The sequence below is a fragment of the Aplysia californica genome, unplaced genomic scaffold (genome assembly GCF_000002075.1).
Source record: "Aplysia californica isolate F4 #8 unplaced genomic scaffold, AplCal3.0 scaffold01471, whole genome shotgun sequence".
Classification (NCBI taxonomy): domain Eukaryota; kingdom Metazoa; phylum Mollusca; class Gastropoda; order Aplysiida; family Aplysiidae; genus Aplysia; species Aplysia californica.
This window is the reverse complement of record NW_004798741.1, coordinates 14125-37899: the sequence shown is the minus strand read 5'-3', so window position 1 is coordinate 37899 and position 23775 is coordinate 14125. Positions and strand designations below refer to the sequence as shown.

The following is a 23775-nucleotide window of genomic DNA, read 5'->3' as shown; positions in this document are numbered from 1 at the left end:
TCCTCCTCCTCCTCCTCCTCCTCCTCAAAAAAAAAAGAAAAGGAAGAAATCAGAATTGATTCTCTTTACCACCGTTGACAACCTTTGTGTCCTAAATGTCCCAGGTTCAAGTACATCTGGAACTGGACCATGCCGATGCAGAACCCCCTGTTCTCCTACAAGGTTCATCTCCTGTCGCTAGGCGACCGCATCCATGACATCACAGTGGACAGGACAGAGGCAGCCATGTTGTGTGCTATCAGTATGACCAGCATTGGTGAGTTGCTGTTATGTATTCACGACCTGATCATTGTTTGTTGAGGTTCGTGTTTACTACATTGGTCTACGGTATACATTATACTATGTGTCACTTCGCGGTGGAATCTGACACTTTTTTATTTTTGGGCATATGTGAGGCAGCATGGTGGAATCAGGCTCTCGTCAAAATAATCAAAGTGAAGAAACTTGCATTTTTCTGCATATACGCATATTGTATATGGTATGCACATCTTTCCGTCTTTATTTCATCTATTTCTTTTAAAGAAATATTTTCCTATTCCAGATGCATTGGGCGGGTCATAGTCAGATAATGACGAACAAACATGTATAATTACTGTTTGCATGTGTTTCCACAGACTGTCCTGGCCTGATCAAGCCTGACATTGTGTGTGTGGTGAGAGATGCTCTTGTTGACGCACTAGGGGCCCACATAGCAGGTAAGTGTGCTGGGGAACAGCTGAAGCTTCTCGAGGGATGTCGGGTTTGATGTTACCAGCATAGTTTTCTTGCTGCTTTCAAGTGGGATATGAAAAACACTTTTTAAAGATGTATTGTGATATATTTGAAAAGAGGAACTTGTCCAAGGCGACAGCGAATTGTCGAAGAGATAGCAGTCATCTTAGAAAGTACGTGGTCCTCATGTATAGTGTCATTGTAATATAGAAAGAACCTTAGACCTCCAGGGGAAATTGGGAAGAGAGGTCATTTTTTCAGCTGGTTGTCTTAGACAATTTAATTAAGTGGTCGTAAGATCAGTTTTGGTTGTTGGTTTCTTTTTTCAATTTTAAAATGTTAATATTGTATTCTGAATTTCACAGTAACACTTACCTGAAAGAATTCACCTTTCTTTTCTAGTTTTATAATGTCACCTATTGTTAAAAGTGTTCACAATTCATGCTAAGCTTTGTAACTCGCAAAATGTATTGTGTTTAAAGATGCATTCATATAGTTTCTTTATTTCTTCACAGTTTCTATAATATATATTTATGAAAGTCTCTAGAATATATTATATTATGTCAGTTACTACAGATTAATGCTAGTCTTCCTCTATCTATTTATGCTAGTTACTGTTTATTAATGATAGTTTTTCTTTACATATCTATGCTAATTGTCTTATGTTGTTGTTCATTGTTTTTTGTTTTTGTTTTTTTGTATTTCTTTTAGTTGCTTTGTATTTATGATAGTGTTTATACATTACATGCACAGGGAAAGAATGGGGAAGTCTTGTTGAGTTTTTCTTCTTTTTTTTTTTTTTAAAGATAAGCTTAAATTTGAGGTAATCAAATTCTGCTTTATAGATTTAAACATAACATGTCACACAGAATGTTGATTAAAGTCGTTGTAGTACTATTTGGACAAATCTTTCTAGTAATATTTAACTTATTTGCCTTCTTTATATTTCCCCACCAGCCAAGTCGGAGAATCCCCACAGATTGAGGAAACTGTTGTCCCTAATGCCTCAAGTTCGTCTGATGACCCTGTGGTACAACAATCTGATGAAAAAGATGTCACTGCCGTCTGACATGGTCAACAATAAAATGTCCATGCCCAGACAACGAGAGGCAGTTGGAGCTGAGAATACGCTGAACGTCAGCTGAAAGCCAAACAATTGACCTCGAAGACGTTGCTTATAGAGCAGTTTCTATTTCAGATATATTTCTGGAATAATTGACCTCTGAGACGTTCCTTGTAGCACAGTATCCATTTCCGATATTTCTCTGAGGATGATTACAAGCCGGGTAGTTGTTTTATTCCTGGCAGAGATCTGTGTAGTCTCATGACTTGTCGAGGACAAAGTTTATTTTGGGATAAATAAGACACACGATCAGTTACGGTCTGTGTGTAAGATTGACTTGTTGTTGACTTTTGACTATTTGCAAATCTGCTGTCTGTGCCATTGTGGTGAAGCACTCACGAGACTTAACTGTGCTTATAGCAGTAATACATAGAAACAGGAAACTCAGGATGATGGAAATAACGGAGGACCCTGTGCATTTCCTTCAAGATCTTGTCTGCCTTTTTACTATTTTGACGACTCAGGAATAAAAATGGTCGTGCTTTAGCTGAGACTGTTCTTTTTTTCTGACAAAAAAAAAAGAGAAAACAGTTATAATTCGTATATAGCTACCAAATCTTCAACAGTGACCTCAACGTGTTCGTCAGAAACTTGCATCCATTGACCTCAAGGTGGTTCTACGAAATACGTTCCATATATGATTTTTACAGACCTCGCTGTGTGCCATAAGCAAAGCCTTCCTTCTTAATGCGCCAAACATTGCACAATGCACGACTTTGAACTTTGTTTATATTGATGTTTATTTTTTAAAAAGAGCATCTAATCTGTTTGACGTAACCTCATTGTCAGATACTTTTACAGTAAAAAAGTGATTATGCAAAGGATTTTCTAAACGGCAGAACTGAGATCTGTGAGACTGCCTGATGCTGCTTCAAGCGAGCGACTTAAAGGCTGAAGATACCGGTTGAGTTTGTTAACCCAGTGCCATTCTTTTAAAAGCTTTTATTTACTACTTACGTGCCATATTACTTTTCTCCCCCTCCCCCCCTCATTTTATTTGAGTTTGGATTTTTTCTTCCCTGTTTTACAGCTGATTGTATTTACATGCCATACATACTTCTTTGTCAGTGTTAAAGGCCTTGTGGTTCTTCAAGCAATCTGACTCACTGTGCCCCTGTATTATACTTCATACAGTTGGCCTTCATGCTTGCATAGCCAACATATATTTTGTTTTGTGTCTGTGTAGTGTGTAGATGGTTTTCTTATTATGATCAGTGTGTAGTTCCAAATAGTAATGAAAGGTATTTTAGGTTGTATTTTGAATTATGATCAGTGTGTATTTCCAAGAGGAATTTTGGGTTGTTTCCTTCCTAACTGTTCTGTTTTCAAGCCTATAAATATGAATTATGCTTCTGTATATTGCTTTTGCAGACCTCTATCCATGTTACTGCTTCACTTTGTTCAATCAGGGGCAGGGATAGAGAACTGACAAGAAAAGTTGTGTAATGTTTTTGAATTACTGAGAAGAATACTGGCCATGGTGCATGAAAAGAGAACGCAAACAGGTTGAGTCTGAGCTTCGAAAAGAGTAAAACATTTTGGGGTGTCTTGCCATCAACAGTAAGGTTCTGTATCATATGTTGATAGATATCTAGTAAGGAAATTAAAGGAATCATCTAAACGGACCCAAAAATTCCACATTGAATTCAGTGATAAAAGTAGATAAAATCAGTTAAATTTATTTCCTACTAAAAGAAAAGTCTGTTCTTTAATTGGCCACTTTGTACTTGACACTGTCAAAATTTGATAAGACTAGAATGTTTATAACCTTGTACTGATAGGGCAGTTAAGACATCTCAAAAGTATGACTCTTCTACACGAGATGACATCATTTTTGCTGTTGGTAGAACCCCAATAAGTTGCTATTATAGAGACATCTTATAGATATTAGTTACAAGTGGGACATAAAGTCACTGAGATTTATCACACATCAATTGACTCATGAAAAGAAAAAAAAATAAGATCATATCTTTTTTAAATTGAAGCTGGATTAACCATATGCAATTTTTACAGCACAAAAGGTAATCCCTTTTTTAAAGCTCTAATACTCTAAAATCTAAATGTGCCATGTCCTTTTTATGCCAATTACTATGTGGTGCTTAAAACAATTGTGTCATATGTTATATAATTATATTATATAGTCGAATCATTATGAGCCATAGAATCCATGGCTGTGACTTTTTGGACAGTGAGTAAATGTTGGTGATTTGACATTTTACTCTTGCTTTTCTGTGTCTCAGCTACAAAACATGCACTTCTGATTTTTTTCCTTTATTATCTGTTGTCGCATCTTTCATTCATTTGGGGGCCTATTTTTTCTTCTTAAGCTCTTTTTTCTGATTATGCTGGGGTTTTGTTGATACATTTTTAATGGTAGGATAGGGAGGATGTCTGCTATATTTTTTGAGGCTTTGGGGAGGGATCGGTTGCCCACTTGATATCTCTATGATTCGTTGACATTTGAGGAAAAAGGGAATTGGTGAGATTGTATTAATCAATGTTCCTACAGTTGGAGAAGAAAAGCCTCTGAGATTAGTTCTCTTCTTCAGGTTCATAAAAGGATGTCAGCTATATCTGTCCCATTAGGAATTACAGTAGCATAACAAGATGAGTACCTTCAGGGCTATCATATAAACCAAGGCACTCTATAGTTTAGTTTTAATCGTAAACACACTTTGATAACCTGTTCAATTTAAAGCCTTATATACTTGCTGAGCTATTAGCGAAGTGAAAGCTGTTGATGTTCACTAGAAGTGGTGCCTACATATTATAATTGTGTCCTGTGTTTAGGTTTCTGTATCTAGAGACTAAGTAATGCGATTATTCAATGGTGTTTTCATTGTTATGCGGGTACGAAATATGTACAGAAGACATTATTTGTAATTGTATATAGATACATGCGTATATTCTCTCATAGATTTATCAAATATAAGTATATATATTATATATATATGTGTGTGTGTGTGTGTGTGTGTGTGTGTGTGTGTGTGTCTGTGTGTGTGTGTGTGTGTGTGTGTGTGTGTGTGTGTGTGTGTGTGTGTGTGTGTAAGTGTGTGTGTGTGTGTGTGTTTGTGTGTGTGTGTGTGTGTGTGAATGGAGAAGCCCAGTCCATTTAGTAGGTGCTTCATTAATTGCTTTCATAACTTTTGTTTCTCTGAGTGGAGTAATTGTTATGTTGCCATAAGTGTAATAATTCCACTTTTAAGTCTGTAATTCACACCGTAGAAAGATAACCAGGAGCTGCATATACATAAATGCTGCAAAAAATTTTGTGAATCTGGGCAGTTTGGCTTGACTTATATGATATGTCAATCATATATCCTCCCTGATATAACCATTTTTGGCATAAAGTCAAGATTGAAGTTCTTTCTTTTTCTTTTGAATTGTGTACATTAAAAATGTGGAGGTTTTCCTGTTTATTATATGATGTGTATTTTCTGTTAAACAATCTATATTTTTCAGAGGTCTCCTGATTCGTAGGGCCCATACATATTTATATGAATTGGAGGAATTATGCGTGCTTTCCGCATGCATATACAGACACACTTGAGTAGTTGACTTGTTTCATTCTCTATGTCTTTGCATTACATGACTTTTTCACAATAGCTCTTGTTACGATATATAATATTTGATTATTTGTCTTCTTACTTATCTTCACACGGGAGGGAGAGTGAATTGGATTGAAGCTCAGATAGGCCGTCAAACTTTTCTCAGCTCAGGAATTATTTTAGCTCACTGTCTTGCAAGGAATTATGAAGTTACAATAATAATAGGCAAACTGTGATTTTTATCATTGATACAGGAGGTTCCTGATTTACCTTAAAAGGTTAAATTGGGAACCGAATGTGATCACTTCATGAAGTTTAGATGCGTTGTGTGAGGTTTTAGAAGAAATAGCGTCCCTCTGCTACATCTGTGGTTGTTTTGTAACTAGAATGAAATATGATACCTTTTATTTTGTGAAAAGATCAGTATTTAGCAGCAGGCATACCTGCTTTCAACGTACAGACATTATCCAAAAGCAAGTATTTTCTGTAATGAAAGGGGTTCTCCTGGGTTGATGTTTTTCATTCCAGGTATCAACTTTCTCTTACAATGTTGTGATCTTCTGGGAGATTATGATTGAACTAATGTCCTCAATGAACTAGAAGCTTAACCGTTTTTAATCTCATGTTGGCATCGAAAGGTAGTTGACATTTTAATTTGTCTTTTTCCGCTCTCCTCAGCCTTTAATCAAGCTGTTGTAGGTTTTAACATAGATCATTCTGTTTCATGTGGTTATTGTGTGTGATATTGTCCGAACGAAAGCTCTCACTAAGTGCTAAAGGAAAGGTCACAATTCTTTTACTTTTTCTGAATGTCCATTTTTGAAAATTGTTGCTTGTACAAAGGTCATTTCACGGTGGGAGAGAACCTTTTATCTGTGAAATCTGGAGTTGATGCTAATTTGTTGCTAACTGTTATTAATAAAGAGAATATTATTTGTTGTGATAATCCTTGGGAAAGATGGCACAAGATGTGTCCTGGTTTTGTTTCCGGTCTGTGAGCTCACTACTTACAGAATTCATGTGAAGTGGTGACTAAATTTGTAAAACTGAAGACATTATTTTTTTATTTAACTCATTGCTTTGGGAGATCAGATGGGTCGTCCATCTTTAGGCTCTTTTTTGAGGTTTTTAGCCGGAAAGGTTTGTATTTTTATAATGGGTCCTCTCCCTAAACCCTCAAATCATCAGGAACTCTTTTAACTGGTAGGCTTGTGAAAGAAAATGACCATTTTGGATGGTATACTATGAGCTTGAAATAAGCCTGATTAATTCGTCACTTTGGTAATTTTGTAATGGAAACGTCCAGTGATATAATATTTTAGGTTTTCTTTGGCATTGTGTGCCACTAAAGGACAAGTCTTCACAGTTGATCTCGAAGTTATTCCTTTGTTATTGTGAAGAGTTTCTACAAAAAAAGCTAAAACGTTCGCATAATAAAGTGAGATATGTAATTTGCTTTATCTGTGCTGGAAGTGATTGTACTTTCTCTTTTTTTGTGATATAAAACTGTTTGCATAATGCTATAGAATTTGGCAGAAAAAAGTTAAGGTCTCTCGTTTGCGACAATACTTGCGTAATCATTTACCCATTTTTCATCTGTCCCTGTTCCTCTTTAGGTGAGGCATGTCTTGTACAGCAAAGTAAGATGTTCTATTTGACCTCCCGTAATGTTCGCCTTGAAGTGGGGTTGCCACTTGTCTGATTCTGTCGTAGCAGTGTGTGAAGGTGATGACCTTTCTGGATGTATATTTCTGAATTGATGCCTTTTTCCGGGATACCGTTTCAATTTCTACAGATTTTTTGTTTAATAAATTTTTTACTCGAAGAAAAGCTTGGGGTTGTATACTTTAGCTTCAACATAAATTATGTCTAAATGCGACTCATTATTCTTTTTCTCTGACCAAAGCCGGGGACAAAAATTAATTTGATTCTGACGAATGAATACCTTCTTTTTCTCCTTAAGGGGGTGGGGTAGGGGGGCGGGGAGAATTATTTGGAACATTTGTTGTTACTGTGGGAGTCCATGAACGTTGTTGAAGCCCACAGAAGATCACAAGATCACAATCCATTCCTGCCAGATTGATTTGTATTAGTGTAAAAACCAGGGGTCACCAAACTCTATTCAAAGAGGGCTGGTTAAGTGAAAGAATGCCAAGTGTGGCCTGGATTAGTATTTTTGATCTATACAGTACTCTGAAAACGTAAAGATTAATAGCAGTGGTAGTATTATAGATATTTCATTTATTAATGGACAAAATACTCAAAAAATAAAGACAGCAAACAGATTATGTAGGTCTATATACCAAAAAAAGTCAATAAATTAAGTAATATTATAATAAGACAAGAAAATTATTTGATATTATGAATCTAATAAACAAAGCAGCATGAATGTGATGCATTTGCTAGAAGTTAAGAAGTCTATGAAAACTCGTTTGATTTGCACAGTTGATGAATAAAGGACTCAGTTATTTTGGTAACCATAGATTTGGTCTGTTGGCTGTGGTTTGATTACCCCTGGTGTGAACTGTCCGCTCTGATCCCGACTTTGATCCGATCATGCAGATTTGACAAGTCAAACAAGTGGCTGCCCCGTGTAAAATTGTGATTTTGTCGATTCTGTTCGACTGTCAGCCTAGACAGGGCAAGGCTTTGTCTTTGACAGTGGACAGACTGTGCCTTCTTGAGTTTTATCTCTCATCATGAGAATGTCTTCGAGTTAGACCCTGATATGCTGATCAAACTTCTGAGATTTATTTCATAGCTGAAAACTTGAGTAGTTTGCCTTTCTAATTCTTAATGATGTCAATGTATCATTCTCTTGTAATAGGTTCCAAATGGTTTGAAGTTTGAACGATTTCGATTTAAGTCTCACGTAATAGAAGCCTAGACATCTTTTATGACTGCTGTTGGTCTGTCATATTTGTTTATGTTGTACTGCTCTACACCTGTATTTTTCTCTAGTACTTTTGCAACAAATATCAGTGCCATGAAATTCTGTACAAATGTATATACTACTGTTTATATACAGTGCACACTTTTATCGAGATTATCATACATGTTGTTCGTAAAGATATGTTCCTAATACTATTGTTCCTCGTAAAGTACTTCAGGAAATCCATAAATAATTCAGTTCCTAAATGATCACATTAGGGCACCGTTTGTTTTATAAATTTTATTGAGATTAACCATATACATTTTTATTAACATGTTATATTGTATGTCTACGTACAGTGAGATTAGCCAGAACTTGTTGTGATTGAGATTATGACTTTGGTAAAAGATGGCAAGCTGTAGAAGCAAAGACAAACTGGGACCCAGAGAAAAGTGGATTTATATTCTATTTATAGCCAAGTCCAACAATATGAATGTATGTTTTAGTAAAGATACAAATAGTCACCTTTTGTTACTACTTGTGTGGAATAGAGGTGAAATCAGGTGCTGGTCAAAAATAATAAAATCGAAAAAACTTGACTTTTTTCTGCTCGTTGGGCAATTTTGTTGGAAATTTAAATAAATTTCATTCTATTTTGTTTTATTTTATTTCAAATTTCATTGTATTTTTTTTTCCTTTTTATTTCATTTTAATTTTCTATTTTATTTCATGTTATTTTGATTTCTTTTATTAAATTTTTTTGTTGTTGGGGGTGGTGGGGCGGCGGCAGGCTCAACACCTTTTATATCCGTTCAAAAACCCCCATTTCTTTGTTAAAAAAACGTTGATCTAAGGGATAAAATAATGTAAATTAATTGTAGTTTCAAAAGGACACCAAATCAACAGCCCTTCTCGCTAATTGAATTCTTACTTCTGACAACAGGTGACCCCACCTCCTGCAGTCTCAAATATATTGACTTCTATTCAAGAAAGATGAGTGTTAGTTTTTCATCAAAGGCAAGGCAGATGAACAGGCTTTAAGATAAAACCAGTAACTCCATAATATTCCCAACAATTGATGAGTGCCCGATACCAGATACCACCGTGTTGTGACACATTTTATTTGTAGCGTCAAGCTGTTTTCCTTTAGCCATAACAAGAAAATGAAGTCGGCTTTTTCATTACTAGTAACTTCAACTGGGGAATCAGGTCTATTGTTTAAAATTAGAGAAATCTGAATAACATGGAATTGTTTATCAATTTTGTTGCTGTGCTGTGGATTTAAAAAGGCATGTGACGAGCCTAATGACTGAAGGTTTTTAACTTTCATTTTTCTTGACTGTGATTACGTGTCAGTTTTTCATGAGTTGTTGATTTAAAACAAAAGCAATCAAGGGTTGCACATAGCCCAGAGCTCTCATGTGGTGTTAACCCTGGCTCTCACCATCATTATCCATCAAGACACCAAACACACGAGGTGGTGTGCAAATACCGGCTCTCGGTCAGAAGTCCTATAGGCTCTGGGGAATCGAAGCTTAAGAGTTTATAACTACATAAACATACCAGATAAAGAAGAGACAGCTAACCTGGAAAGATACTGCAATACTGTTAAAATTCTATGGTTGTAAGTGATATATTTTGGGATGTAAAATGGCCTAAGCTGGTTTCCTGCAAACTTTGGAAAGCACTTCAGGACAGAAATGTTTGCGTGCCTCACCTCACAGAAATGCGTATTGTGTTTAATAATGGCTTATTGTACATGTCTTTTGTTCAAAGGAATCAGGTATTTGCACATTTTAACGCATGCATGTTTAACCAGGATGCTTTTGTAGCTGTAAAAAAAACCCATATAAATCTTTACACACATATATATACACACTGTATCATTAGCCATTCTGTATGTAGTTCACTCAGGGTATATCTTGTGATGACAAAGTCAGAGCTGCTAGCTGCCAGTGTTTTTCTTCAGTGCCGTGGCCAAATCAGGCCCTGTTTGGTCTATGAATGTGGTTGAATGTAGGGCGCATAACTTTTCCTGGTGGTGGAAGTGGTTGGGAGGAGTGTGGGGAGAAAGGGAGGGAGTTGGGAGTTGTTTGTATTATTAAAACAGATAATTCTTCTTTTTTGTTGCATATTGGCATATTGATATCTTGCTGGTTTTTTTCTCTCATTTTGTAATCCTTTTAGATCTCCTACACAGTGTGAAATGAAATGAATATAAAAATGGTAACGCATTGCTCCATGATGAGCCTACTGGTTGAAGTTTATTGTGTAAAGACTGTGTTGGAGCTGATAAGCCACCTTGAAGATAGCTGTCATTGAGAAGGCTGTTTATCTGTGAGAAGCAAACCCAAGCTTCATAATATGTGAGGCAGCGTGATGGAATCAGGCTCTCGTCAAAATAATCAAAGTGAAGAAACTTGCATTTTTCTAGCAACACCTTTCATGTCCATTAAAGAACTCATTTCTGAGTGGATTTTTCTGGAAAACGTTGATTAAAGGCACAAAAAATGTAAATTTTCATTTACCACGGTTTCTTAAGCCAAGGAAATAACAAATCTTTGGCGGCCATTTTCAGACTAATTTTATGTCTGAAAACAGGTGACCCCCACCTCCTTCTTTCGCAAATATCTCGACTTGTATTCAAGATAAATGGATATTTTTTTCATCCAAATAAAGACAAGTGAACAAGCTTTAAGATGTTACCAATAACTCTACATGCCCAAAAATTGACGAGAGCCTGATTCCACCGCGCCGCCTCAGATATGTTCTTTTGAAAGGCTTTTGTTGCTTTTCAGACTTTTTTTGTCTTCTTTGAAAAGAAGACTGGGTGACAAGGGTAGAGATATGTTTTAATCCTATCTGTACGCCCTGGGGTCATTTTGTACCCCCCGGGGTTGTATTTTTCACATTTTAGAAAACTTCTAGTGCGAAAATCTCTTTGAAACTTTCAGTATTTCTCAAAAAAACATTTTGACGTACGGATTAACGAGTAAATTTCCTCTTTGGAAAGTGGTGGCCCAGAGTTTCCCACTGATAGTAAAACACGGCGTACAGAGAGGGTTAAAGTCTTCCCCTATTTCTGATACTACAGTATGAATCTTCTACAGCAAGGGTTTGCCTCAGTCTGCAGCAGCATGTTAGACTGTTAGAGAAGCTAGTTTCCTTTATGAATAAAATTACGTTGAGGGGTTTTAAAAATTATTTTGAAAAAAAAAATAAAATAAGACGAAATGTTGCTGACTGCCTTAAGTCATTTTTTCAACCCCCCTGAACTAGTAAAACATCTTGAGCAGTAATAACACTGATGCTGTCAAACTAGTCCAAAACGACTACCTATTGTCAAGGAGAAAAGCAGTTTTCTTAGACAGGTGGTTCTTTAGGATCGTGTAATTATGATGTAGAAAAACCACAAGGAGAAAGTAGGAAGTGATCGCTGGAAAATGTGACTGTCTCTGGACAGGTGGTCGTTAGAGCAGGTTCGATTTGAGAGGAACAAAGATTTGCACATCACTTTGACAAGTTCAATTTGTTTAACTTTTACCACTTACGTAATGTTTTTACTTTGTTGGTTTTAGTTTCTTTACAGCTTTTGATACTTACTGCAGTCGGAAAAGTTTGTTTCACGTCGTAGTCATGATCATCATTGCGGTTGCAGACAATCGGAGAATCCTTTTTTACCATTTAGGGCACCAGACAGATAGGTCTTTCTCTGCTATTTTCTGTCATGATTCAGCTGTTATTGCTAACTGAAGGGCTGAGAAAAAAATATTTCTTTTCATCTACTCTATTTTATGATAGAAGCGTTCTGCTGCACGACACGCTTTGTCCAAAATCCCAAAATCAGTGGAGATAGATGTCATGAAGCTGTGATGTGTGAAAATGGCTTTAGGTGAATTTTGAAAAAAGGAAATATAATTCAAAGGTGCAGCTCAGAGCCAGGTGTAAGCCAGGGACTATAATTGATTGAGAGAAAGGGGGGGGGGGGTTGTTTTTTCCCCTGTTTTGGCATTTAATGGGTTTTATCATGCACCTCTTCAATTTAAGACTCCCATGTAAGATGAGTTTTGTACTTAGGAAGACCACCTGGACTGGTCATAATTTTCATTTCATTTTTCTGTGCCATATCATGTTACTTGGCAGAGAGTAATATATTTTTTTGGCCTCTTCTTAAATCAGTAATGCTACCATACTTTGTACTCTTCTCGTCTATCATGGATGTGTTGAAAACATCCGGCTGTGCTGCAGATTCTTACATTCCATTTCATCCTGCATGTCTGTTATTTAGCATCTCAAGCCTCATTTCCCTTCACCTACGTCCTCACTTTCAAGAGAAGACAAATGCCATGCCTTTCAACAGCTGTGATGGAGGAAGAGGAAAGGCTTCTCTATTATCAAAGTAGCATGTTTCCCACTGTTTCTTTGTCCTAGCTATGTAGCTGAAATGAATCGATTCAGGAAGATCTATTATAATGGAAATCGCATATTTCTGATGTTATGCAATGCTGCATAAATGAAATGATTTTCTTTGAAATATCAATACACCTTGTGTTGGGTCTTTTGTGTTCTTTTAATTACTATTTTTAGAGTGGATGATTTAAGATTTCCCTTGTTGATTTAGGTGGGTTTTTGTGGGTTTTTTGGTTGTTGTTTTATTTTTGTTTATTTTGTGAGACGTATGTTGTTGCTAGTTTTGTAACAAGGAGGGAGGGATGTTAAGTGTGAAGCCATGACGCTGTACTGTACGTAGGTCCATATTTTAGTTTGTGGGTGGTTGGCGGGTGCTCTGGTGTGGTTTGCTTCTTCTCTCCTATCAAACATCTATCGTCTTTTTCTCCCCTCCTTCTTTTTTGTGTTAGTTACTCTCTTGTAACACCTCTAATCTTCGGCATTTATATGACCTTATTGTGTTGCAAGTGCCGTAAAACACTTACTAAAACAAATATTTTAGTTTCTGTCCATCCATTTCCATGTAGTTGAGGAGGACGAGGGTTTGAGTAAGGATTCGAACCTACTACTACAGGTATCTATGGTGTAGCGGTTAGACACTTTGCTGTTGCATGCAGGAGACCCGAGTTCAATTCCCATATAGGGAAAAATTTTTTATCAAGTATCTCTGTCTTTTTGCTGGGATGTTGTTTTGTAGCAACTCACAATTTGTCCGAGTAATGCTCATTTTGGCACACTCACAGCACTCATAGTTAGTGCTCAATGAGAGAAACAAAAACCCTTTAGTAATGTCAAAATAAACTAAAACGGAATTATTTTTGTCAAGGAGACTGTAACCTAGTTTGGATGGTATTTGGAATCAATAATTCTATCGATACATTTAAAAAGTGCGCGGCTCTGATTGTGCGTCTTTTATTCATTTTTTTTTTTCGAAATGGGCGGCCTTGATGCATTCCTTAGATGCTACGTGTGAACGTGAGTTGAGCGTTGACATTTTCTCTTTGCCAGTCCGACTTGACCTTATCTGGAACATTGTGGTATAACAAAGAGAAACTTTACTTAGTTCATCTGAGCATTTCACAGCGTGTACTAAATGTGGGCAGTAATCTGCAGACTGGAACCCCCAGCCCTTCGTATTCTGTCTGTCTGTCTGTCTGTCTGTCTGTCTGTCTGTCTGTCTGTCTGTCTGTCTGTCTGTCTGTCTGTCTCAGATATATATATATGTCAGATATATATATATGCATGCATATATATAAATATATTCTGTCTCTGATCTCTCTCTCTCTCTATCTCTCTCTCTATCTCTCTCTCTGATATATATATATATATATATATATATATATATATATAATCTTCACTCTCTCTGATCTCTCTCTCACTCTCTCTGATCTCTCTCTCTCTCTCTCTAATCTCTCTCTCGTTCTCTTTCTCTCTCTCACTCTCTCTCTCTATCTCTCTCTCTCTCTCTCTCTCTCTCTCTCTCTCTCTCTCTCTCTCTCTCCCTCCCTTTCTTTCTTTCTTTTTCTCCTTTTTAGTCGATATTTCTCTTTCCCTTTCTTTCTCCCCACCCCCTTCTCCGCTTCTCCTCGTCTGTCTGTCTGTCTGTCTGTCTGACCGTCTGTCTATCTGTCTGTCTGCCTGTTTGTCTGTGTTCTCTCTCTGGCTGTCTGTCTGTCTGTCTATCTTTCTCTCCCCTCTCTCTCTCTCTCTCTCTCTCTCTCTCTCTCTCTCTCTCTCTCTCTCCCAGCGTCTCTCTCTCTCTCTCTCTCTCTCTCTCTCTCTCTCTCTCTCTCTCTCCCAGCGTCTGTGGTGTTGCAATTAAATAGTTAAATGCTTTTTACTGTCGCAAGCAGCTGGAGACCTGAGGTCGAATCCTAATAGGCCTGCGGGGTGTCCGGACGTACCGTTCCGCCGATCCCATTGTATAATGATGAATTTCCCCGTATTAGTGGGAAGACGTTTGATCGAGTACGGTATCTCGGTATTTCAGCTGGAATTTTATACACGTATTCCTCTCAGCCCAGATTGGCCCTAGTTGGCATGGCTGAAGCTTCACTCCTAAACTATTGTTGAAAGGGGTGTAAAACGCATATTATTACTATCACAACGTAACCCCCCCCCCCAATACCACAATAATAGTCATGAGTATACGTGGGTTTCAGTCGCGTTGTAGGCCTACTTATGATGAATTGTCTAAGCTAATGTAACTATTCGTAGACAAGAATTTAAGCAACATAAACTGCTAAAACCAGCTGAATAAGAAAAAAATGAACAATTAATTAAATAAGGAAGAAAATTTTTCTTTTGTTTCCTGTGTCCTGTTTCCTATGTCTTTTTTTCCTTGTCTTAAAAAAATAAAAATAAATGCAACCCAACACACCGAACACAAAAATATCGTCGAATCAGGGGATAGGCCTATCAGAAATCCAAGGGAGTGAACGCCTTAAATCGGAATATTGTATTCAGAAAAACATGGTTATGTCCCTTATATCAACCTCAGCATCAACATTACAGCACGGACATACCGGCACCTAATAATAATAAGCCGGTATCTATGAATTTTACCAAGTCATATCCTCTACTTTTTATCCATCTGTGGATGAAGCAGAAGCGGTTGGGAAATCTCGGAAGACGGGGAAAGGTTGAGGCCCTCGCAGGACGATTTTTTTTTTTTTTTGCGGCCCTACCTGACATCAACAGTTATAATAGTTAGTGTTAATGGGGCCCGCACGTTACTCTTATGCGCACCTTTTTTGTCTGAAAGCCTTTGTTCTGAAGAATTATTGATGCTCTGAACTGTTATTAATAAATATTCAGTATGTTAGATCATGCATTGTATTTCAAAAGAAAAAATTACCCAACAATTGAAACTGATTTTTTGTGCGGACTAGGCTAATTGAGGTGGCCCAGACTCTACCTCGTGGGTGATTAACGGGTGCTGAAGTTTGGTTTGCTTCTTCTTTTATATCAAATATCTGTCGTCCTTATGTCTCCTCGTTCTGTTTTATGTTTGTCACACCTCTTGTAACACCTCTAATCTTAGGCACTTATATGACCTTATTGTGTTGCAAGTACCGTAAAACTTTTACTTTTACTAAAGCAAGACTCTTCCTCCAGCCACCTCACGGGTAATTTGAGTCTGAGTCCCCTGCCAAAGGCGTATCTCTGCCGGGAAGAACCCACCACAAAGTAGTACTCTGTACAACAGTGCACAGGTAAATCACAGAATGCTCACGAAAATGGACTTTATATCATGAAATACACTACTGTGACATGAAAGTGAGAATGGGCCCACACAAACAATTAATAAAGACAATCCTGTAGCCTGGAGCAAGAATGGGCAAGCGTGCCCTAGTGGAGGGCCATTCAAAATATCTCGAGATCGCGCGCCAAAGCAGGAGAAATGTAGAGGAAATCAACTGAGATACGCAGACTAGGCTCTCAAAAGTGAGACTAAAACTGACAATGTAGCACATTATTATGTTACGCAAGGGCATTTCATGAGATACAATGAATATTAAATCTAGATCCATTTCTTCCATCTGGGATGGAAAATATTCATTTTAATTTTCAACAAGGACAATTTTGTTTTTAATTATCAACTCACTGAGGGTCACCACCATAATTAATTACTGGTTCCACTAGCATGTCGGATTTGGCCCGCGGGCCATAGTTTGCCTCTGCTAGGCCAAGAGTCCCATGCACATGTATTTGGCTGCTTTGTGATCGAGATTCAGACGAAAAATATTATTGTTGCTGTATGCTTGGCCATTCCTTGATCTAGATGTGTCAGTCCAAACATTAACACTCTGAGTACCATAATTCAACAACATATCAATGATAATGAGAAGAAAAGAAGGGATGTAATTGTGCTTGGTAAGTTACAGAAGGGATTAAAAAGGAATCGGCGCAGCACTGTTGCTACCAGTAAGTATAATTTGTTTGTCTGTATGAATAATCTGTTGATTTGTTGTTTCTTTTCTTTTCCCACGAATATCCTGATTGTGTAGCCTATCACCTGAATGCCTTTATACAATTGTGTGTTAGTATTTTTGGAAATGGTCATTAAATGGATTCATATTTCTTCTTCTAACCTACATGATCATAATGGATGAAAGTATTTTTGATGTTTGACGTCCCCACCAACACAATACATAGCGTACAGATGGACAGAAATTGACTCACATCAACAAAACAAAGAAGCTAGCAGATGGACCTCCCCACGCGGAAATCTAACTCACATCTTTAATTGTTGCGTGTAAGTTAAAGGGACTAGCCACTACTCCAGGGACGCCGGATGCCGGATACCATTGCTCAGTCGACAATGAAACTTGTTTTGGGAGTTTGAGGTCGCTCCCTCTGAGGTGAGGGGATACAATACATGCATTATGTGTAAATCGTGTCCTCTCGACTCGGTTTCGAGGATCCTGTGTCAGAATCTCTGCAAGTTAAATAGGACGCGAAAAGAATATTCGGGGTAAATGCTGCGTTTTTTAAAGTTCATAATCTGTTTGTCAACTTGCTTCCAACAACCCGCTTACGAATACCCCAACATACCTGCCACTATACTGTCTTCTTTCTTAACTCCTCTCGACACTTGTCTTGGCCCGATAGAATAGACTAACACTAACAATGTCACCGTAACAGAGACTGTGCCCACCATTTCGGAACTTCACGGTGACCGTAAAGATGGTTCGAGTAGGGAACGGGATAGAGGTTGCCCACGTCTATCGCGACTCATTGGAGCAAAGGAAGATAGGACTAACGCTAACATCACTTAAACGCAATCCCACATCATCACTCATCAATCACAACCATTATCTCTAAAATCATCATTGCTCTCAGATCAGTGACTGACATCTATAATTCTTGATTCTCTATCTGTAACAGTTACTTGTCATACTAAGTATGCATGTAATACCGTAGTCACTCGTAAGATCTCACCAAGAGCAGAATCTCCATGGTTTTCTCTCGAGATCAAATGGGCCAAAAAACAACTCAGGAAAGCGGAGAGACAGCTCAGAAAGACGGGCCTCCACGTCCACAAACAGATTTTGGTAACTGAACAAAACAACGTCAACACCCTGATTGAAAACAACAAAAAACAATTCTATCTTAACAAATTTCAAAATGTAAACTCATGCAAGGAACTTTTTCAATTATCTGATCAATTATTGGGAAAGGAGAATTGTACACGGTTTCCACCTGGAACTGATAAAGAACTTTGTAGTAATTTTCTGTATTTTTTCAATGATAAAATTGAAAGAATAAGAACTGATTTAGACTCTGATATGTTAGAAGTAAATACAAATATTAGTTGTTGATGAAAATATTGCAATTATAAACAAATCAACATTGACTGAATTTTAAGTGGCATCAGAGAAAGATGTCAGTAAGGATATCAAAGATTCCCCCGCTAAACCATACGACTTAGACCCAATACCCACTTCATTGTTAGTTACGTGCATTGAAGATCTCGCACCATATACTACTCGTTTTATTAATTTGTCACTCATCATAGGAATCGTTCCAGATCTTTTCAAACAAGCCATCGTAACACCTTTACTTAAAAAAACAAGGCCTTGATTAAAACGACATGAGAATTTTAGGCCAGTTTCCAGTCTTAACTTTTAATTTTAAAAATCCTGGAGAAAATAGTTTTGCGTCAAGTTCAACAATATTTAAAGGCCAATGACATGGAAGAACCTTTTCAATCTGCTTCTAAAAGCCATCACAGTACGGAAACCGCTGTTTTAAAGGTATCATCAGATGTTTTAAATGAAATCGATAATAAAAAAATATGTGCTTTGGTTCTACTTGATTTGTCAGCGCCGTTCGATACCATCGACCACGAAATTTTACCAGAGAGATTAGAAAAATCATTTTTACTATCAGGTACAGTTCTAATGTGGTTTAAATCATATCTAGAAAATAGATTTACGTCAGTGAAAATTGGCAATGATGTGTCAGATATGTTACCTCTAAAGTATTGAGTTCCCCAGGGTTCAGACCTTGGTCCTGTCATCTTTACAATGTACACGCTCAGTCTGTCATCAATAATTTCTTCAAATGCCCTCAACTACCATCTTTATGCAGACGATACGCAACTGTATGGATTCACTACAACTGACAAAGTACACAATCTCATAGATAGAATCGCCTGATGTATCAATGGTATTAGAAAATGGATCCTCAAGAACACATTAAAAATTAAATGAGGATAAGACTGAAATATTATTTATTCGTAGAAGCGCATGCAATGAAATCGACAATATCAGTATAAATATCGATGGCCATGAAATATCAGCCCAAACTAAAATTTAAAAATTAGTTGTAGTGCTAGATCAGGATATGTCAATGAAATCCCATGTATCCAATCTTTGTAAAAAATCTATATCTTCAACTGAAGAAAATAGGCAGCATTAGAAAATATCTATCTGTTGATGTCACCAAAACTTTAATAACATCACTTATAATGTCAAGGCTTGAGTACTGCCATTCCTTACTTGCTGGTGAACCTGATGAACAGTTACAACAACTGCAAAGAGTACAAAATATTGCTGCCAAAATAATTACTAAGAAACTAAAGCATGATCATGTGACTCCTATCTTAAAAGAACTACCCTGGCTCCTGGTGATAGAGCGTATCTTAACAACTGTTTATCTTGCTACAAGTGCTTATGTGATCCATCACCAGTCTACCTAAAACAGTTTTTAACACCCTATGTACCACCTAGAACGCTCAGATCATCAAGTGACAGAACAACCCTTTTAAAACCTAAAGTAAATTACAAATCATAAGCCAACGCTCTTTTTCATATTTTACTCCTCTTGTTTGGAATAGGCTTCCAAAAACTATCAGAGAAGCAGAAAATCTAGAAATTTTAAAGAAAAAACTAAAAGCATTTCTATTTTCATCATACTTCGATTAGACAGAATCCATCCTAACTGTAGATCGTCGTGAGTTTGTATGTGCGTATTTTCGTATGTGTGTAAGTGTGTATGTATGTGTGTGTGGGTGCATGCGTGCGTGAGTATGTGTGTGCACGCGTATGTAATACTATGTGCCTATAAAATTGATTTGTAATTCTATAATGTTTCATGTTAAGCGCATAGAGCATTGCATAAGCGGATATGCGCTACATAAATGCAATCCATTATTATAATTATTATTATTATTATTATTATTATTATTATTAATATTATTATTATTATAATAATTATTATTATTATTATTATTATTATTATTATTATTATTATTATTATTATTATTATTATTATTATTATTATTATTATTATTATTATTAATACACTATTGGATACTATCATACGCACTTTTTCTACTAATCAGATGGTGTCGATCTCATATAAATGGGCAAGGGATTAAAAAAAAGACATTAAAAATTGTCACTGAGAAGAGCAGATGTTCAAAGGAAAAGAACGACATGAACGGAGTAGACATAAAAATGTTTCGCAATCAAACAATTTCCATACTCTCGTTAAAATGAAATACTACCTCCATTCAAAAGTCACCGGATAGTGCTGGGAGTTTCAAAGGAAACATTAACTCTTAGACCCTGGCAGGTCTACTGAATAGATGCTACATCATTGTTTTGTCATGTTTTCCCCCACTCGCCATGAATAACTGCTTGCCTGTACTGCAGCTCTGTCCTCACAACTGATGATGATGATGATGATGATGATGATGATGATGATGATGATGATGATGATGATGATGATGATAATAATAATAATAAAAATGATGATGATGATGATGATGATGATGATGATGATGATGATGATGATGATGATGATGATGATGATGATAATGATAATAATAATGATAATAAAAATGATGATGATGATGATGATGATGATGATGATGATGATGATGATGATGATGATGATGATGATGATGATGATGATGATGATGAATAGCAATTTGTATTGCACAAATGCCTGCTCAACAGCAAACTCTACGCGCTTTACATTTATAATATTACACCAGTAAACCTGATAACGTTCTGAAACAATCTCAACTTCCTAGGAAGCATAATTTTGCAGTGCAAACTGCCGTTTGACAGGGACAAACTGACTGGCAAGATCTTTCACAAGTACACCCCTAGTCTGTGGCAGAGCCACTGGAAAAAACAAACAAAAAAAACCAAAACCCACAATATTAAACCCAAACTGGGACCGCGAAATCCTTCGGGCCTCTCCAGAAGAGACGAAATCATTTTTACTCGATTACACATCGGACACACGGCCCTAACACACAACACAAATACCTCCTTCAGGGAGATGAGAAGCCGTTCTGTGTCGATATTTTACCATTAGGCACATTTTAACCGAATGTCTAGACTTCAGAGAGAGAGAGAGAGACCCTAAGGAAATACTTTAAATGCAAAAAATTACAAGACATTTTCTCCGTCGTTGTTCCCAACATAATTTTAGATTTTATGAAGGCCATTGGCCTTTATGGGAAATTATAGAGTGAAATTAAATTATTAAAATGTTTGTTGTTGTTTAGGAAAGTTGTTTTAGATTGAAAATATATTTACACTGAATTTTAAATATTTTAACATTTTAAGACCTAACTACTGACCCGAGCCCAGCCGTACAGTGAACTGTTGCGAATAGAACTAACTTGTGTTTCGCGCGCTCATATGACCTTGTGCAGTTGCGAGCGCCGTAAAACCCCATATTAAACTAAAAAGATCTTTCACTGTCCATGGCCGAGAACCCATTCACACGTGGGCGATGTTAGGAAAATTCGTGTTAGATGTCTTCCCAAAAGACACAATACGTCGGGCCTGAGCCTTGAAACCCCGAATCCGTTATCTCACGATTACGAGTCTAACATGTTAACCACTAGACTACCGACGCCCCAAATCAACTCTTCTTTCTTTTGGTGGGTATTTGACTTTTAGCTTGAAATGTTACTGGAATCGGTAAACTTTACATCTGTCTTTCTGCCACACCCCTGATTTTCTGGTAGGAAAGATCTACACCTAGCCTTCTCGGACAAGGGCGAAAAATCTCGGAGGGCCCGTGTGCAAGTTGCGCACGTTAAAGATCCCTTGTTGGTCAAAAGTCGATAAGAGTAGGCTTCGGCCGCCACCCGGGCAAAATTCCAAATTTCCTGCCAACTGAAAATATTAGGTGTGTCCCGTGCGCTCATATGACCTTATGCAGTTGCGAGCGCCGTAAAACACTTTACAAAAACAAAAAACTTTACATAATATTCAAAACAAGATGAACTCGATGCAACAAAGCAGAGAATATGTTTATGCCCTGTAAGGGTTAACTACAATATCGGCTTTCAGAGCGGGCTTATCACTCACATAGTACATTTTTTAACACTGCGGAGAGAGAAGTTATATATCTTGCACTATAATCAGGAAATAGTAAGGAAATTGGTGTCTTCGGAGAGTTGTTTGTGGATAAGGTTTTCAACCAAATCATTAAGGACGGTTTTATTTGGCCCTGTGGTGAGTATTTTGAGAAGTAATGGTAGTAACATAATTTATTATTAATGTTGTTCTTTTGGAATTTAAAAAAAACTTGTTTCTATTTGGATTGCTTTAAATTGTATTCACTGTTTTCGTTTTTAAAAAGAAATACAGTCGAACTGTCCTGGCGGCCACCCATTATCGAGTTGATAAGTGATTGTCTTAGACGAGAAGATGCCTTGAGCAGTGTCGGCATTACTTTAAAAAACGCAAAGAGAGAATGGAAAGTGGTTATCTGTACAGGCGATTGTCTTGGACATGTGGCAGTTCGAGCAGGTTTAAGTGTATAGGCATATGTTTTATCTAGTTCTGTGTTGGTCTGCTGATCATTACTTCTGTTTTTTTCCCACTTTTATCTGTCTGTATATTGTTGCTTGAAAAGGGGGTGGGGGTAAAGGGGACGGGCAAAGAGAGGGTGTGAGATTTCAAACGCTTGCAAATTTATGTATGTAATTTTTCGTCTCATTTCTTCTTTGTTTTTCAAGTTGAGCTGAGAGCCGAGCCTGACCGCTAGTCCGCTCAAGCTTTGAATCTAAATAGAAGTGATAATCAAAACAATATCACAATCTTCATCAGCTACGTTAACTGTTTGAGGACGAAGTGGATACATCAATTGACCAAAGGAAAAATTAGCGGCACATTTTGAACAATATTATTATTTTATTGTACTCAAGTTGCAACCTGTTTACTTTTATTCAAGTTTCAAATAAATAAAACAAAAAAAAAACAAGTGTAGATGGATAATAAGAAAGTTAATATGCTTCTTTTTTATAGTGCCCCGCAATAGCACGGTTCAACGAGTTAATGAATGATTCCCTCTTTGAAATAAATAGTTTCCGTAACCCATAAAATCAGAGAGCACATTCTGTTTATAATCTATTCGGAACGAAAGCGAAAAAACGGAGTGATCTAATGCAACATCATTTAAAACATCAGCGATCAATGAACGGCCTTGTTAAACATTTCGTGAAACCAATATGATATTTAATGACTAATGTATACAAAAATTGTAGTAAATTGTTAACAGTTTCAATGAGGGTTTAAATTTCATTTCAAAATAGGCCTAAGGTGGGTCGGTGGATATGTGGAGCTAATTACGATACTCTTACGAAATATTTTTATTAGCATAATTTTATTTGCCCGTGGCAAGCTATGGTCTGTAACGTAAACCTAGCAACGCCCAATTGAAGAATTTTATTTATGTTTTGTTTTGTCTTTAAATGCAAGTGTTATACGCCTCTATCGACACAATTTAGATAATTTAGGAGGCGGGCTTCAATCCTAACTGTCAGGATCAGCCCAAGCTGAGAAGAGTACAATGTCCAAACAGAAAATTATAGACGTGGTTACTCGGTTAAAATTCTCCCCACAACGGAATCGAACTCTTATCGCTACACCACAAACTCGAGTAGTGGCAAGTTTAGGAAAAAGGTAATGGTAGGGGGTCATACAACTGTTTTTATAAACTGTGGGTTTATAACACATACAAATACACATACACGCGCGCACGCACGCACGCACGCACGTACGCGCGCACGCACGCACACACATACACACACA

At 37.1% G+C, this 23775-nt stretch overlaps 1 protein-coding gene across 1 annotated transcript in view; it reads left to right on the top strand.

The window, feature by feature from the left end:
- Positions 1-3795, top strand: part of LOC101857539 — a gene marked incomplete at its 5' end in the record, with an annotated part of 33364 nt that extends 29569 nt beyond the window's left edge. The window contains 3 exon segments of the mRNA XM_005112890.3: positions 105-256; positions 615-695; positions 1669-3795. Coding sequence (XP_005112947.2) covers positions 105-256; positions 615-695; positions 1669-1856 — 421 coding nt within the window.
- Between the last annotated feature and the right edge of the window lie 19980 nt (positions 3796-23775).